Source organism: Apteryx mantelli, chromosome 6, assembly GCF_036417845.1.
Source record: "Apteryx mantelli isolate bAptMan1 chromosome 6, bAptMan1.hap1, whole genome shotgun sequence".
NCBI classification, from domain to species: domain Eukaryota; kingdom Metazoa; phylum Chordata; class Aves; order Apterygiformes; family Apterygidae; genus Apteryx; species Apteryx mantelli.
Genome location: NC_089983.1, coordinates 32,654,227 through 32,670,166, shown reverse-complemented (window position 1 = coordinate 32,670,166; position 15,940 = coordinate 32,654,227). Strand labels below are relative to the sequence as shown.

General features: G+C 49.4%; 1 protein-coding gene across 1 annotated transcript; it reads left to right on the top strand.

The window, feature by feature from the left end:
- Positions 1-224: 224 nt before the first annotated feature.
- Positions 225-15,840, top strand: RETREG2 (reticulophagy regulator family member 2). Its single transcript, XM_067299182.1, has 9 exons — positions 225-453; positions 3,603-3,709; positions 8,755-8,785; positions 9,546-9,681; positions 11,063-11,147; positions 11,952-12,089; positions 12,449-12,543; positions 13,396-13,531; positions 14,378-15,840. Exons 1-9 carry the CDS (start codon positions 236-238, stop codon positions 15,112-15,114), a joined length of 1,683 nt encoding a protein of 560 aa, XP_067155283.1. The 5' UTR covers positions 225-235; the 3' UTR covers positions 15,115-15,840.
- The last annotated feature ends 100 nt before the right edge of the window (positions 15,841-15,940 follow it).

The following is a 15,940-nucleotide window of genomic DNA, read 5'->3' as shown; positions in this document are numbered from 1 at the left end:
CGGAGGCGCATGCGCAGAGCCCCCCGCCGCTCCCGCGCCCACCGGGCATGCGCGGCCAGCCCCCCCCCCGCGGGGAGCGAGGTTGCGGCGCATGCGCGCCGCCGCCACGGCCGCCGGCCCCCGTCACGTGGTGCCGCCCGCCCGGGGCGGCCTCAGCGCGTCGCCGCCTCCCCCTTCCGGCGGCGGCTGACAGCGCCCCCGCCCTCCTGCCTCGGCGGCGCCGGGAGCCGCAGCCATGGCGAGCGGCCGGGCGGAGGAGGCGGCGGCGGCGGCGGCGGCCGCCGAGGAGGAGGAAGAGGAGGCGGCGGCCGTGGCGGCGGCGCGGCTGGCGGCGGCGCTGCGGCAGCGGCTGCGGGGCTGGGAGGCGGCGCTGGCGGCGGCGCAGCGGCTGCTGGTGTGGGAGAGGCCGCTGCACAGCCTCGTCACCGCCGCCGCGCTCGGCGGGGCCCTCTGGTGAGCGGCGGCGGCGGCGGCGGCGGCGGCGGCGGGGGGGGCGGGGGGCGCCGTGCGCGTGCGCGGGGGGGCTGGCGCCGCTCTGCCCCCCGTTCAGTGGCGCCCGGCCGTCGGCGGGGGGGCCGCGCTGGAAGGCCGCGGGGCGCGGGGCGGAGGCAGCGGGGGGCCGGGCCGGGCCGGACCGGACCGGGCCTGGCCTGGCAGCCCCCGCGCTCGGCCCTTCCGCGGGCTTCGCCTGCGTGCTGCCGGCGGCCCAGCCTGGCTTCTCCCTCGCGCGGGGCTCCGCAGTGGAGCTGCAGCCCGGGTGTCCCCATCCCTGCTCCCTGAAACGTGGAAGGGCACGAAGCGATTGGTGAAAATAACTGAAAATACAGGCCTTCCCGTGCGCTTGTTTTCCTGCTGAAGAGTAACAGACATACTGTGGGGAGGGAGCGGAAATAAAAGCGCTAACTGTACAAACAAAGAGTTGCCCAGTTTTTGGTCATACATGAGAAGCCCTGGGCAGCAGTTGTATGAGGTAGTCCTTGGACCCTTCTTAAAAGGGTTAGGAAGCCTCTTGTCTGTTGACTTGGGATGGTAGTGGGGTGAGAGACCCAGAGGAGCTGTCAGTGGGACCCCGGCATGCAGTGGTATGTCTTGTCTTCCGTTCCAGCCTCATTGCCTTTTCTCCCCGGTTCCCAAATCGAGGTCAAGGAGGTTGTGGTGAGTGGGCTGCAGCAGGAACCGTATGGTTTTTAGGGTGTTTTTAATTAAAACGTTGATGGTGATGGTGTGCGGTTGCTTGTCATAAGTCTTCAGGGTTGACAGTGATCTGTGGCCCAGGATGTTTGGGAACTGCTGCACCATCTAATCCTGTCTCTGGTGTCTGTCGTCTATATTTCTGTGATAAAGATGAGGGCAGCTACAGTCCGCAAGAAACAGCTACAGAGGATGTGTTTAGCCAGGAGTAACCCTGCTGTTTTCCTTTGACATCCTTTGACAAGCATAAACAGGCTCCTCCCTGATGCAAGCAAAGTGCCAAGAGGTTGGACAGGATTTGTCCTATGATAATAAAATGCAGCTCCCAGCTGCTGTGCCTAATTGGAGACTCGCCCAGGCACATTTCTAGTTAAATTTTGCCTCCTTGCTCTATTGGTTCATTTCACCCCATAATCACAGTCGGCAAACCCAGTAGTTTGCTGGAATGGAAGATTGCCGTGTGTTTTATTTAAACCCTTCTACTCATTGATCTGTTTTTGGAGGACGCTGATCTTTTGTGAAGGCCAAGGCTGCTCTGTTTCAGTATGACCATATTCCTGCCATCCCGCCTTCCCTGGTTGTTGGTCTTATGGACACAGCAGCAGTATAACGAGTCTGGAGTGTGAGTGGCAGAACCCAGCTGTGGATGGGAATGAAAAACATCCTGTTTGTTTGTATAAACAATGAGTCAGTTGTATTGGCAAGATGTTCTCAGTCAGTGGCTTTCTAAGCAGAAAAGGTCAAAACTGTTCAGGGAAAGAGTTAACTGTTAGTTGCAGATGAGATAGGAAAGAACAAACTGAAGTCAGAGAAGGAGGAGTGGAAAAGTATGTGACCAAACAGCCTTTGAAGTCACTCTGAAGAGGCTGCTTATATTCTCTTCCCTCATCCATAAGATTATTCAGAGGCATATATAATAGCTGGGTACTTAAATGACTTTGGGCTACTCTACCAACTGGAAAGGTCCAAATGCAGAACTTTGAAGTTAGCAGGAGGGGGAAGTGTGTGCCATGAGACTGCAGGAACAGTATAGGATGATGACTAAGGGGCTGTGTATGAAAAGGTTGAGGGAAGAACAAAGAGTGCCCAGAATATGGGACAGAAGAGAGAGATTTAAATATCATGGAGGGGGAGGAATTATTTACAGTCCCATGGAGCATTTAGCCTGTATCCTGTAGCTGAAATACATAAATTGGGGGGGGGGGGAATAGGAGGAAATTCTTCCGGAGCTGACGTGTTAAGCTACAGAATTGTTGTCCCATGAGAAGGGATGAAAGCTGTGTTGTTTAGGTCATTACAGAGCCTCAGTAAGTCATTGGAGAGAATATAGATTTTATTCTGTGCTCCTCAGTGAGACAGATCTCTTCCAAGTCCTCTGCCTCTGCCTCTAAGTTGATGGGGAGCACAGCTCTCCACTGCGCTGCACAGCAAAGTGCATGTGCTCTCTGGTTCTGTTCATTGGTTGGTGCGTTTGCTGTTAGTTATTGACAAATATTTGTTGAAGAGGAGCAAGATAAAACACCTGAGTGGCTTTTACTTTCTGGAAAGGAATTTTCATGAATGGAGAGAGGGTGAGAGCATTTCCCCTGGCCATCTGAGAATGGTGGCAGTTGCTCTGGAGTGACTTAAAAACAGCTTCTCTGAGCTGGAGCAAAGTGCTGATGAAAGTAGGAATACCAACAGCCACTACTGGCTCAAGTCCCATCCTGGGACCTTTGCTGTTGAATCTATATGAAGTGGGGAGATAAACTCTTTGATGTTGGGATTGCATGAGTATCTGCTGGTGTTTGGCTCAAACAAATGTGTTGGTGAGTGACATAAAAGGTCTTAAGATAAAGTCAAGTGAACAACTCAACCACTTAAATGCTAGGCTCTGATTAAGCAGGGAAATGTTTGCAATTAAAAAAACCTAGCATCCATAAGCTGATACAGGATCTGTTTTGGTGCTACTTGGGGATGACACTGGATGTTGTGATGACAGATGGGACATAAGTTTTCAGAGAAGAGGCTAATTCTCAACCAGTCTTCTGCAGAGCCTGCTACAGCAATTCGTATTTATGTTATCTAAAGCCTCCACCTTGAGCACTTGAAAGGACTTGTACTAGTGCAAGGGAGCATTAGCGTTGCTTCACAACTGAAGGAGAAACTCGGGAGCAGGGGAGGAGCATGCTCGGAGATGACAGGTAGTCAACTGTCTGATCACGGTTGGATAGTGGGCAGAGGCGCCATTTGAGAACGTTCTCATGGCTGAGCGGGTGCTGTGGAGTACAGTGCTTACTGCATTGGCCTGTAGCAGTCAGATGTTTCTGTTCTGTTGAACGCTGAGCAGCATTTGTTTGCTCATCAAGAGCAGCAGCTGATTGCCTTTTCCTAGCATTACCCCAACTAACAATTTCCCATTTGGTTTCTAGGTTGTTTTCCTCCACTTCCCTGAGACCCCTCTTTCTCCTCAGCATGTCCTTTCTTGGCATCCTCTTGCTGGAGAGATGGAAGCCCAGATTCCTATTTGACTTCTCAGGTATGTGATGGGTAACACTGTAGCTGGTGATGCAGTTCTGATGTTACCAACTCCTGCACTATGGCCACAGTCGGTCTCTTCCTGGCTCTGTTAGAGGTTGTGCAAGCCCTGTTCCTTCTCCAGCTGCAGACTTTGTTACTGTTGCTGCCCCTTGCGTACTGGTGTCTGCCAGAGTATTAGGATGTACCCCTTGGCAAGCCTGTGCAAATAGAAAGCAGCAGTCTTTGAGGACTGATAGAATTGCTCCCAGTGCTGAGAGGTGCTGGGTGTAGTCTTGAGAGTGACCGATGAGGCCCAGCTGGCTCAGAGAAGCTTGTCAGAGAAGCCAGTGACAAGGATGTTGAAGTGTTTCCACTGGGCACTGGAATTTCTCAAATCTTAGATTTTTCCTAGCCAGCTTAGAAAGGAACATATTAAGTGTGCTTGTGGTCTCTTATCTCTATGCAGAGTTTAACTTCTGCTAGCTGTGTAAGTTAGCAGATGCGTGTGCCCTCTCTCTCCTGCAAGTGTCATGGTGAAAAGGACATTCCAGATCTGAGTATATATGGCCAGCTGAGCTAGGGAGAGGAAACAGGGGGTTGAATTGTGTTGGTTTTAGTTAAGTACGGTGTGGGCTTATGGCCTGAGAGAGGCAAAGCAGATGAGAGCCATGTTGCCTTGCAACACATAGCAGAGTGGATGATGAGGTCTAACAGCCAGGACAGTTAGTGTATTGTACCTGTGCTGAACAGCATTTGGTCTCCAGCTAATCGGTGAGTCTGATCACTTGGCTTATCTTTCCCATTTATTAAAGGTCTTTGCCAAGCTCAGACACAATAGCAACAAGAGTAATATTCTCATTATGATGTTAGGCATAGATTGGCTGCTGTCTGCTTTGAGTGCCTCCTTCATTGGAATTTATTATACGACTGGACCTAGACCTGCCTACTTCATCTTACTGCTGCTGTTCAAAGGCAGCCTGGGGCCCACTGTCCCTGCCTCCCTACTCTAGGGAGGGTTTCTGAATGAAAGCCCCTCTATGTGTGCGTTTGTAAGGTACCCTTTATGTGACCTAAAAGGGTACTGACTTAAAGGGTGCTTTCACAGAAGTCCTGATAAGCTTAGATACGTTTCAGCTGTAGTCTCAAACTGTTTGCTTTGTGCGGTTCAGGTAACTAGGCAGCCAAACTGGACTGGCCAATTTAATTTCCTGCTTATTCGCATTATTTTTTTAAGGGAATAGTTTAAACCCAACCCAAAACATCTCATTTGAAACACGTCCAGAAATGCAAAGGCTTGGTGTCCCATACAGAATGGTGTTATTGAGGCAGGTGGGGGTAGAGCCTCTCCAGAAAGGGCCAGGCTTGTAAAAGTTGCATTATCTCAGAGGAAATAGGAAATCTATACTGAAATCAATTTATGTGATGCAGAGCAGTGAAGAATGAAAAAAAAAATAGAAGTTGGGCTAATCCTGTGTCATCAACTCTGCGAGAAGTTAGTGTGCATCCTACTGAGCTGGTCCTCAGTGGTGTTCTTCCCCATGTTTTGCTCCCTTCTGACTCCTTTCTGCCTCTCTGCTGCTGACACCAAAGAACAGGGACGCCTTTCTGGTGTACCTGATTAGGTTACAATCCTGATTTCAGCTTATTCCACTGGACCACATTTCCTCACTCCCTGCAAGGAAGGAGCTGTGTCCCGCTTACCTGAGGGGCCTTCTGGTTGAATTGGCACTGTTAAATACTTTGGGGGGGTTGTCTGGCTCTGGCTTCCCACTGAAGCAGAGCTGTAGCTTTGTGGCTTTCCTCCTCAGTGCTTCCTGTAAACCTTTCCAGGAGTTTTTGGAAATAGGTCAGTACCTTTAAGAATTGGCATGTATATACACAAACCTCAGCTTTTGGCAGTTCTGTATGTCTTGGGTGCTGCTTATTACGTCACTTCTGAAGGAATGCTGGCATTAAACCCCAGCATTTATTCTGCAGTTACTCACATGCTGTGAACAGGGATGCACTAGCAGCACCGAGATGCACAACCTTTTTAGGTCCTGTCAGAAGGGACTGGGTATTTTCAGCTCCCTTGCAGGATATTTTCTTCATATGTAATCACCTCTATGTGGAGTAGTTAGTAAATACTGTTTAATGACCTAGAAAACATCTCCACTTTCTCCTGAAATGGCTATCAAGTAGGGATGTTTTTGTAGCGTTGTTGTTTGGCGGCTGTGTTTTGGTCAAGTTTAGTGGAGAAGAGCTCTAGCAATGGCTGCGTTGTGAGTGAATGCTAGTACTCCTTAAAAAGGGCCCCTGCTTTCTAGCTAAAGTTTATACGCTGATGAAGAATGCCTCTTGGGGACGTGTTGAAAACCTGTAAGAGCTGAGGAATCCATCAGCGATAATTTGTCAGTACCAACATGTAACCTAAACTCTTGTGCTGCTGACTGGTCTCCCAGAAGAGTCTGGTGTGTGTCAAGTGGTTCATATTAATCCACAATCCAGTGTGAAATGCTGACAGCAAGATTTCAGCCGGTTATTGATGTTCTGAGGTCAGCTGGGTGTCCTGCTTTCTGGCTTAATTGTACTGGTGCTCAACAGTGTTGCGGCACAGGTTGGAGTTAAGTCTTACTTAAAGAGCATTTCCGATGGGTCAAATTCACTTAGGTTTATTGTGATTGTACTGTTCCTCCAACCAGTGTGAGACTCCAGTGCATTGGGATGGACAGCAGGCAGACTACACTACTGTAGGCAGCAAGGTACTATTGATTTTAAAGAAAGCTTGTGTTTTGCCAGATAAGTTAAATCACATGAGCACTCTACAGCCTGCTGAAATGTTCCACAGTCCCCCTGGGTTAAAAGTCTCTCTGACACCCTCAGAAAAAGCAGTTGAGGGCAATTGTTTCACTCCCTCTGTTGGCCTGTTTTTGATGGCTTGGACACTGCAGTCAGCCTGGGAAACATGGAGTTCCTGTGCCATGCCACTTGTGGCATTGCGGTGCATCTGCAGAGTACATCCAGCAGACTACAAGTGAGCATCTCAGCACCTTGTTTGTTAGCTGGTACAACCAGTATAGCCAGCAATCATAGATGGACCAGTGCCAAATATAATTTTTTTAGTCACCTAGTGCAGGTAAATGATGAGGCTTTGAGATACAGATGGACTTCTGTATGCTGCAATTAAGCAGCTTTAGATTCCTGAGCGCAGTAACAAAATACAACAACGGCTGTTATGAGAGAGAAGCAACTGCTCAGCATGGGTGAAGCTGCATCCGTAATACTTCTTTCTCACTCTGAGGCAATAAACTTGAGTTTCTTTCATGGCCAGTGCCGGCTGGCTGCCCAGACAGCCATGCCAAACATTCATGGGTAGAGGAACGGATAGGCAACCCAGTCTGAGAGCAGTTGACTTCTCTTGTCAGGCCGGATTACTGGAAATCTGGGTCATGCTCTCAAAGAATTGCCTCCTCCCTTCTGTGGATAGCCTACCGCTGCACTGCACTGTGCAGGCTGCCTGGTGTGGTGCCTGCAGCGATAGGAGGAGTCTGACATACTTGGCCAAACATCCTGTATCTTGGGAGGATGGTGACAAGGCCACTACAAGCAGTTACTCCCTTCTGTGGGAATGAAGCGAGAGTTAAATTGGAGTCTGAAATCTCACTTGTTGTTGGCAGTGAAGCGTATTCATTTCTTCTGTGCGTTTCCCTGGGGAAGTCACTTCCACTCTTGGGCCTCACATCTGGCTGATGACTTCAGGGAGGCTTCAAGCCCCCCTTTTTTTTTCCACATTGCATTTGTAAGCCCATTTCTAGCAACTAGCTTGGTCTTTGAGCATAAACTCTCTTCCTTTGTTTTAGTCCTATATATGTGGTGACACACTGTGTGTCAGATAGGGTCCCACAGATTTTTAGAACCTCTTGGACAACTTGAACCAAGTTTGATGTTGGCCATACAGCCTCAAAGATATTTTTGTCCCTACAAGTTTCAGGACAATAGGCAGACAGGTAGAGGAGGGTAGACCTTGAGGGGCCTTGACAATATGATCAAGAATCTTATTAAAAACAGGAGAGTTATAAATGTTCTGCTGCTGGAGGAGCTTTAGTTGAAGCTTGTGCGTCCTTAGACACTAGTTGGCTAGGCAGAAGACCCAAATCTATGAGAAACAAGGTGCATGAGTTCCAGTGGTCACAGAAGTATTTGATTTTTTTTTTTTCCTGTATGTGTCTGAGGGCAGAGCACAAGTATATGTGAACTCTGCCACTGAAACATTGCTCTACCCCTCAGCACTACACAGAGTCCCCGTTTGATTGTCACTGGGTTGGGTGCAGAGAGGGATGGGAGACGCTTTGCCTTGTTCTCAGCTGGACTGCCAAACCTTAGCAGTGTAGTTAAGTTTGTGCCTTGCTGGCATGAGGTGCTGTCAGGGGACATAAAAGAGCCCTAAAATTAGATAATTATACATGAGATTGCTATTTGGTAGTTAATTCCATGGGAAAGGGCAGAGACAGGGGGAGATCTGTGGCATTTGTACACTAGCATCCTGCCAGGGACTGTGGTCTGGTCAGTGGGAAGTGCAGCAGAGATCTGCCAGCGCCTTGTTTAGCTCCATGGCGGAAGCTGAAGTTTTGCCCAGCTTGGGGACCATGCTGGCAGCTAGGCAGCTGCCCTTGTCTTTAATATGGTGCCACATCCTGGGGGGATTGCACTGCCCAAATGTGTGGGGGTCCAGGGTAAGCTGTATGATCCCTGCACTGGAAAACCCCTGTGCTAGTGGTGGGGTGCACCTCAGATATGAGCGCTGTGCCACTCATTTGTCAACACAGGCTGCAAGATGTGCTGGGACACCTGAGACCAGTGCTTTGGCCATTCCGGTTCTCCAGGTATGCTTCACTGAAGCCTGGACTGTGCAAACTCCAGGCCAGTCTTTAGTCTGATTCCTGCTTGCATGTGAGCATGAAGAAGGTCCCCAGGGTGCATCCCTAGCTAAGGATGATATATCTCCAGCTCTGCTTTATTTAAGTAGTAAAAATGTCATGTTTTATTTTTCACTTGGCTGACTAATATCCTCTGTTCTCCCTACAGCACAGCCATCAGAGGAGCCAGGAAGGGACAGGTAAGCTCACTGTGTGTTCCTTTGTGAGAGGGGAGAGTGGGCACACCTTAGTGTGACACTTTCGTCTGCCCTCCTTGCTGTTGTCCGTAGACTGCATGGCTCCTGCTGTGAAATGATGTCGGTAGCAATTTCTCCTGCACTGGGAGCTGTTTATCAGCTCAGGAGCCACAGCTTGAGACTCTGGGGAAAGCTGATGTTCTTCAAGTAGCAATAAAGCTCGGGTTCTTCTGACATTAGGAACTCTAGGATTTCTTCCCTAAATAAAACATAGACAAAGAATATCTATCCTGGGCTATTTTAAGAATCCTTCAGAGAGAAAGAAATCCCTGAGACTAATTTTTGCAGGCCATGCGTGTTGTCTGTAATGGTGTAATTTGCATCCTGTGCTTGGCCGTGGTTATGGGTCTGAGCTCCACACTCTTGTTGTCTCGGACTCAATGCTAAAGAATGCCACGTAACTAGTTCTACCTCCAATGCTTCTGTCTGTGCCACTTTCAATAAATCACTTTGCATCTTGGGCCTGCAGCATGGGGATGCTGTAGCACAGCGTCTGCTGCTGCTTCTTGGCTCAGGTGTCTCTTGGCTGTTCCTGCTTAAAGGGAAAAAGTATCAACAAATCACATGTCTTCTGTAGTTCAGTTAAAGATACGGTCAGTATTATCAAGCCCTTGGTAGGGAGCTTCGCTTCGTTGTGCAGCTGTACCCGCAAACAAAACGAACTATGTTCAGAGATTGTCTTCTTGCTCTTGTCTGTCTCTAGTGAGGGGGTGACTTCAGGGGCACAGCCTCACCTGCTCAGTGTCCCTGAGCTGTGCCACTGTCTGGCAGAGAGCTGGGTCACCTTCAGGCTGTACCTGCAGGAACTGCTACAGTACAAGAGGCAAAATCCTGCTAAGGTAAGCTGGAGATACCTACTCTTCTGTGCAGGGGCTTTTCTCTCCATTGCTAATGGCCTGGGAGATGGAAGAATGTCAGATCAATATTTTTACAATTGCTATCCTTGTTTAACATTTGCTATTCCTTACTTTCAGATTATGCCATGGGAAGCTTAAGTAATGAGTAATTGGCTTCCAGTATTTGTAAGCTAGAGCTGAACTCAACCCCTTCTGTCAATGGCTAGCTATGCTTTGTTTTATTTCCTAGTGTGCTAAGGAAGCTCTTTGATTGGGAGTGAGAAGAAAAAGAGAAACCTGCAGTCTCTGCCCTTTCACAGGCTCCACTTGACCCTTTAAGCTGGTCCTACTTACTTTGCAGGTTGCTGCTAGCAAGGTCCAAATGCAGCGGTGTTCCTGAGTGCATGGAAACCTGTCATAAAGCATGTTCTGATGGCTGTGACGTGTGTTGTTTGGAAAGGGTTTGTAGACAGGAGTTGCCTTAGCATCATGAAAAAATGACAGACCAGCCACTAGGATTGTGTCAGGCTTGCTGGAGTCCAGGGTACCAAAAAAGCAGGTTCCTGTCACTTCTGATTGTTCCTCTTCTGTTACAACACTGTCTGAGCAGCAGGGAGTAGGGGAGTGGGACCAAGATGCCTATAAAGCTTGAATTCATTGGAAGCAAAGCCCTTAGCCTTGCCTCTTCATTATGAATGAAGCTTTCCACTGCTGGATATAGTTAGTGTCTTAACCCATGCCCTGGCTTGCAGGGTGTCTGTTCTTGCTTCTCCCCATCCCCAGGAGAATGCAGGACAAGCCATCAGGGCTGTTATATTTCCACTTTCTCTAGAGGAGCAAGACCCTGGTCTGGTGGGGTTGTAGGTTCTGCTAATGCTTCTGCCAGCTGGTTTATTGCATGGCAGTGACACATCGTCTGGTGGCTCTGTAACAGCTTCCAGTCTCTGTCAAGACAGTACAGGCTTCTTTAAAATTCTGAGCTCTGCAGAGGAAATGTACTCTAAAATGACAATTTGCAATATCCCGTCCTAACCTCAGGAAACAGCATTCAATTCATAAAGAAGGTTTCAGAACTTTCCCAAAGCTATGTTTAATTTTATTGGGGTCTTGGGCTACCTTGGTCTTCCTGTGCTTGAATCTCTTTGTATGCGTACAGCTTAATCCAACCAATCTGTCCAAGTTGTGATCATCAGCATCTGAACACACTCAGTGCAAAGCTGGGCAAGAAAATAAACCCTTGGACTGCTTTCAGGGAGTTTGGTGTACTGAGTTTGTCAGGAGCATCTCCCATTTGCTCTAACTGGGTTTCCTACATCAGATGCATAGATGTATCTCTGCCTCTTGTCACTTCTGTTTGTTCCTCTCTCTCTCTCTCTTTCTTCAGTTCTGCATGAGTGTCTGTTCAGGCTGCCTGATTCTGGCCATAGTTGGACACTATGTTCCAGGCATAATGATCTCCTACATCATTTGTGAGTATAAGCAGCTCTCTTATCTGACTTAAGCTAAAATGTGACCTATCTGTGCTGTTGATAAGCTGGTAGAAGCATACTTGTGGTTTTCTTGAGGGGATCTGCACTAGATGATAAATCAATACAGACAATGTGCCTTGGGTAGTCTCTTGCTTTCAGTGTGTGCATGCAGTACAGCTGCAAAGTCAGGAGAGGGAGCCGTGGTTAGAACATTTTTTTCCTCCCCCACCTACTGCTGGGGCCCAGCTGGCCAGAGAAGCAGAAAACTGCAGCCTCTCAGTTCCTTGAGTGGGCAAATCCATATCTGCCAGGCTTGAAATGGAGAGTTATTAAAGAAACTGCACATTTAGCTTTAAGTGAAACTTTTTTTTCACTGCATCATGAGTCCCTGCTAACTCTGAAAACTGTTCAGGTGGTCTGCTGCTAGCATGTCAACATATGAGCTGTATGCTGCTACCCTTATAAAAGTCTCGGTGATTTTATTTTAGTAAGCCCACTTCAGGGATTCTGTTGCATATTCAGGCTGGGACATGTTAGCTGAAGTGGAGGGCTTATACTTTATCCTAATGTAGATCAGTATCCTAATGTGAATGAAGACTGAGATGTTTTAGGAAAAGATGGCTAATTAAGCAACTTCAGAATGAGTGGGAGAGCCAAGGATGAGGATTTTAGGCAGAGTCAGATGAGAAAGCAACTGTCATCCAACTGTGCTTCCCTTGATGCAGAGTTTCTTGCTGGCACCCTTTGAAAAGGCCAGGCTGCGTGTGGGCTGGCTCTCACACTCCCTGCATCTTGTGTTCGCAGTGCTCAGCATTCTGCTCTGGCCACTGGTGGTTTACCACGAGCTGATCCAGAGGATGTACACGCGATTGGAGCCTGTCCTGATGAAACTGGACTACAGTATGAAGGCAGAGACGCTACACCACAAGCATGAGAAGAAGAGTAAGGACCTGCCTTCTCTCTGACTTTCTGCAGTGCTATGTTCCCAGGATGAAGCCCTAGCAAAGGGGCAGTGGGGGGGCATTACTGACAACAGTGTATGGGTGAACAGCTGCGATGGAGCAGAGGAAAAGAGACTGAAACTTGAGAGTTATGGGGAGGGCAACTGGGCAGGTAACTGCCTATTATCCTGTGAATAATAGATTAGAGCAATAGATTAGAATTGTCTCTGGGAACCTTGGGATTTGGGGAAACCTATGCAGTTTCACACATGGTAGGAGAAGTGGTGGATAAGTGATGTATAAAAGAATAATATTCCTGGCTCAGGCTCATTTAAAAAGCCTTTCTTTCCTTTCTCACAGAACGACAAGGGAAGAGTGAGCCTGCGGCAGGTGATGAGCCAACAGCAGAGACGGAGAGTGAGAGTGAAGCAGAGCTGTCCGGCTTCTCCCCAGTGGTAAGAGCACAGAAGGGCTATGCAGGAACCAGTCCCTCCTCCATGGTCTGTAGCAACTTGAGAACTGGGGGTTCGTCTGAGTACAGCTGCACCAGTAGCAAACAGCAGAGCAGCGAGTTACTTCTTTGCAAAATCCCAGGGCGGGAAGGGTATGGTTCGGTGAAAGCCTTTGTCTCCAATCGGGGTACTGCAAATCCAGTGTTGCAGGGCTGGTGATGCAGTAGTAGGGCAGAATGAGCCATGCTCTGGTCTCCTCTGCTGACCTACAGAACTGCTTTGATGCTAACACTTTATGGCCAGAGAATGCAAGCATCTCTTGAAGAAACCCACTGTCTTGGTGTAATGTGCAGAGACTCCACTTCCCCTCACCGCTGGAAAGGGGGGAGGAGCAATACTAGTACCTGCCTTTGCTGCAGCTTTGTGCTTGAAGCTTTAGTTTCCAAAGCAATGCAGATACTTGGACCTGCTGCTGCTTGTAGAAGTCTTCATAGGGCCCAGTGTGACAGGAAAAGAGGGTGCTGTGCTCCTTAGTGGTCCCAGGAGAGGAGGAAGGCACAAAGCCCTTTGCAGAGAGACCTCAAGGAGCTAAACCCCTGTCTTGTGCTAGCTCTTTCAGATTCAGCACCAAGATCCAGCAAAGTTCCAGGCAGTGCATTATTGCAGGAGAGCACTGAGCCAAGACTGTCTTTCCCTGGCAGTGCAGTGATCACTTTGTGCAACCCCTCCTGTTTTCATACTGTCCCTATGCAGAGTCTTTCCAGCAAAAAAAACAACTGCCTGGAAACTCTTGTTTGTGAGGAGGAGCCCATAGGCAGCAATGGTAGTTTGTTCCTCTGCCTTCATCCCATGCAGGTGGATGTGAAGAAGACAGCCCTGGCACTGTCAATCACGGATTCTGAGCTCTCTGATGAGGAGGCGTCCATCCTGGAGAGTGGGGGCTTTTCTGTCTCAAGGGCTACAACCCCACAGCTGACGGATGTTTCTGAAGGTACGTGATGGGGTACTTAATACCTTCCTTGCCCTGGATGTTTTGTCTGAAAACAACTTTGTGGTCCCGGTAAGGCCATCTCTTCTCCCTCCCATCCATCCTAACAGGACAATAGGGAGAGAAGACAGCTATTTGCAGGAGAAAATGTGAAAAAGAGAAACTGGTAATAGCAGCAAAGCATGACTTAATGGGCGATCCTGAGTTGGTCCTGACCGGATATCCTCCTCCAGCTACAGCTCCACAAGACAGTGTTCTCCTGTCACTCCAAAAAGGGAGCTAAACCATCCTCAAAGTCTATGCTAATTGGCAGAGAACAGGAGGATGGAACAGACCAGCAGAAATAATTGTATGGTGTAGATAGTTCCACACCCGTGCATTGATGCTGGGTGAAACAGGTCAGAGCCCCCACCCTGCCAGCCTTACGAGCTCAGAGAAAGACTGGTTAGTGGTGAGGAATGTGAAGGTAATCACTCAGATGTGGTCACTTGAGCATCTGGGGAAGAATAGGCAGGTGAAGTGCTGTGAGCGTGATTTCCCTGACCCTGTGCCATGGGTTTTAAAGGAGGGCTGCAGATGCAGAGATCATGAGCTGGGGGAAGAAGCAGTCCTCCCTGAGCACAGAGCATGTAGAACAGGATGAAAGAAGAGGCACTGTAGGTGAGTTGTCCCATTGGGAGAAGGGAATAATTGCAGACACCTTCCTGCTGTGCTCCCAGCACTGGGAGGACCCCCAGGAGCGAGCCTTGGTGTGTCAGCTGAGAGTAAGTGGATGGGAGGCATCAGCGGCCTGGGTCGAGGTAAGGGGACTCACACCTTAATGCTATTGCTAATGTTGCTGCCTTTCAGACCTGGATCAGCAGAGCCTGCACAGTGAGCCAGAGGAGTCGTTTTCCAAGGACCTGGCAGAGTTCCCCTCCGTGGAAGAATATCATTCCAGAGACCTGGGACCACAGAGCGATGAAGATGCATTTGGTGTGCCTCTGGGTCCTGAGCTTGCCCATGCTGCCCGTGAGCTGGACTCAGCAGAGAAGGAGGCTGTGGACTCTGACCTCTCCATCCTTCGCCTAGCATCTCCTCTCCATTTTGTAAATACGCACTTCAATGGGAGTGGGCAAGTGGCAGGAGGCGACGCAGAGCCAAAGACTGCCCCTGCTCCGGGTCTGGGCATCTGCATTGACACGCTGAGCGAGGAGATCGTCACCACTGCCATTACCACAGCAGTGCAGAACACCCTCTCTGCCCTGCTGCGGTCCTCGGAGGCCAGCGAGGGGCCCTCCCTCTCCGAATTCCTCCCCACTGAGCCCGAAGAGAAACTGAGCTTCCAAGCGCAGCTGTCAGAGACCGAAGCGGTGGAAGCAGAGACAGCAGCTTCACCAGAGGACGAGGAGGAAGGAGATGACTTTGAGCTACTGGATCAGAGGGAGCTGGAGCAAATGGATGTAGAGCTGGGGCTTGGAGAGGAGCAGGAAGCACAGGAGTCTCCTGCTGCTCTGGCTTCGGCTTCTCCCTCTCCTGTGCTGGCTGAGCTGCCGAAGCAAAGAGATGAGGAGGAGGCAGTGATGACAGCAGCATCTATGTCCTAGGTCTTCTTTGTGCGTCCCTTTTTTCTCTATCGTCACTGGAAAGAAGGAAGAACTCACATGGCAAATGTGCAGTGGGTTTTTAGATATTTGTGTTGACTGGGATGGAAAAGTGTCAGTGTTAATGTGCTGTGTCAGGAACCACCACTCCTTTCCATCCTTCTAGAGCCCAGCCTTCACTGGCTGAGTGGGAGAAGCCCCTGCCCTGCAACCGGGGAGGAGCCGGCTCATAGAAGCCTTATACCACAGTTGAAACACCAACCCCAGCAAATGCTTCCTAGTAATGGTGCAGTATTTTGGTCCGTCTTCTGTTTGTCTTTCGTTTTGCACGCAGAGTACTGAGCTAGCTGTAGCTGCTGCTAATGCCCAAATCCCCAGTAGGACATATGCAATCTTATTTTATTGGGTTTTTAAATGGCTGAAAGTGTAAATAATTTTAACTTTCACTGGTTTAGTTTGGGGGGAGGGATGAGGTGCACAGTCAAATTTGGCTCTCAAGGGCTAGGGGGAGGGGAAAGGAGGTATTGGGGTGGAGGGTAGCAGTACGGAGAGGGAAGCAGATGGGTTCTGTGAAGCAGAGAGACCCTTTCTGCAAACCATTAGCATTTTTCACATCACTGCTGGAACAGGGTGTCAGGCGATACCTGGTTTCTTCCATGTCTGACTTGAGTTATGCTACTGTGTGGCTGTGGAGTTTTTGCAGTCAATGAAATTCGCTCCTGGCCCCCACTCGGTACTCCCGTTTCTTCCTGCCTTGGCCTCTCCCGCACATTTCTCTCTGTCCTGACCACTGCCCTCAGCTAGCTTGGTCCAGCACCCCTTGCCTCCT

What these genes read in the sequence shown, in the direction of transcription:
- RETREG2 (XM_067299182.1), top strand. Translation starts at nt 236, where the DNA reads ATGGCGAGCGGCCGGGCGGAGGAGGCGGCGGCGGCGGCGGCGGCCGCC. An exon ending in AGAGGCAAAATCCTGCTAAG is followed by an intron (nt 9,682 to 11,062) that starts GTAAGCTGGAGA and finishes CTCTTTCTTCAG; the next exon opens with TTCTGCATGAGTGTCTGTTC. An exon ending in TGTCCGGCTTCTCCCCAGTG is followed by an intron (nt 12,544 to 13,395) that starts GTAAGAGCACAG and finishes CATCCCATGCAG; the next exon opens with GTGGATGTGAAGAAGACAGC.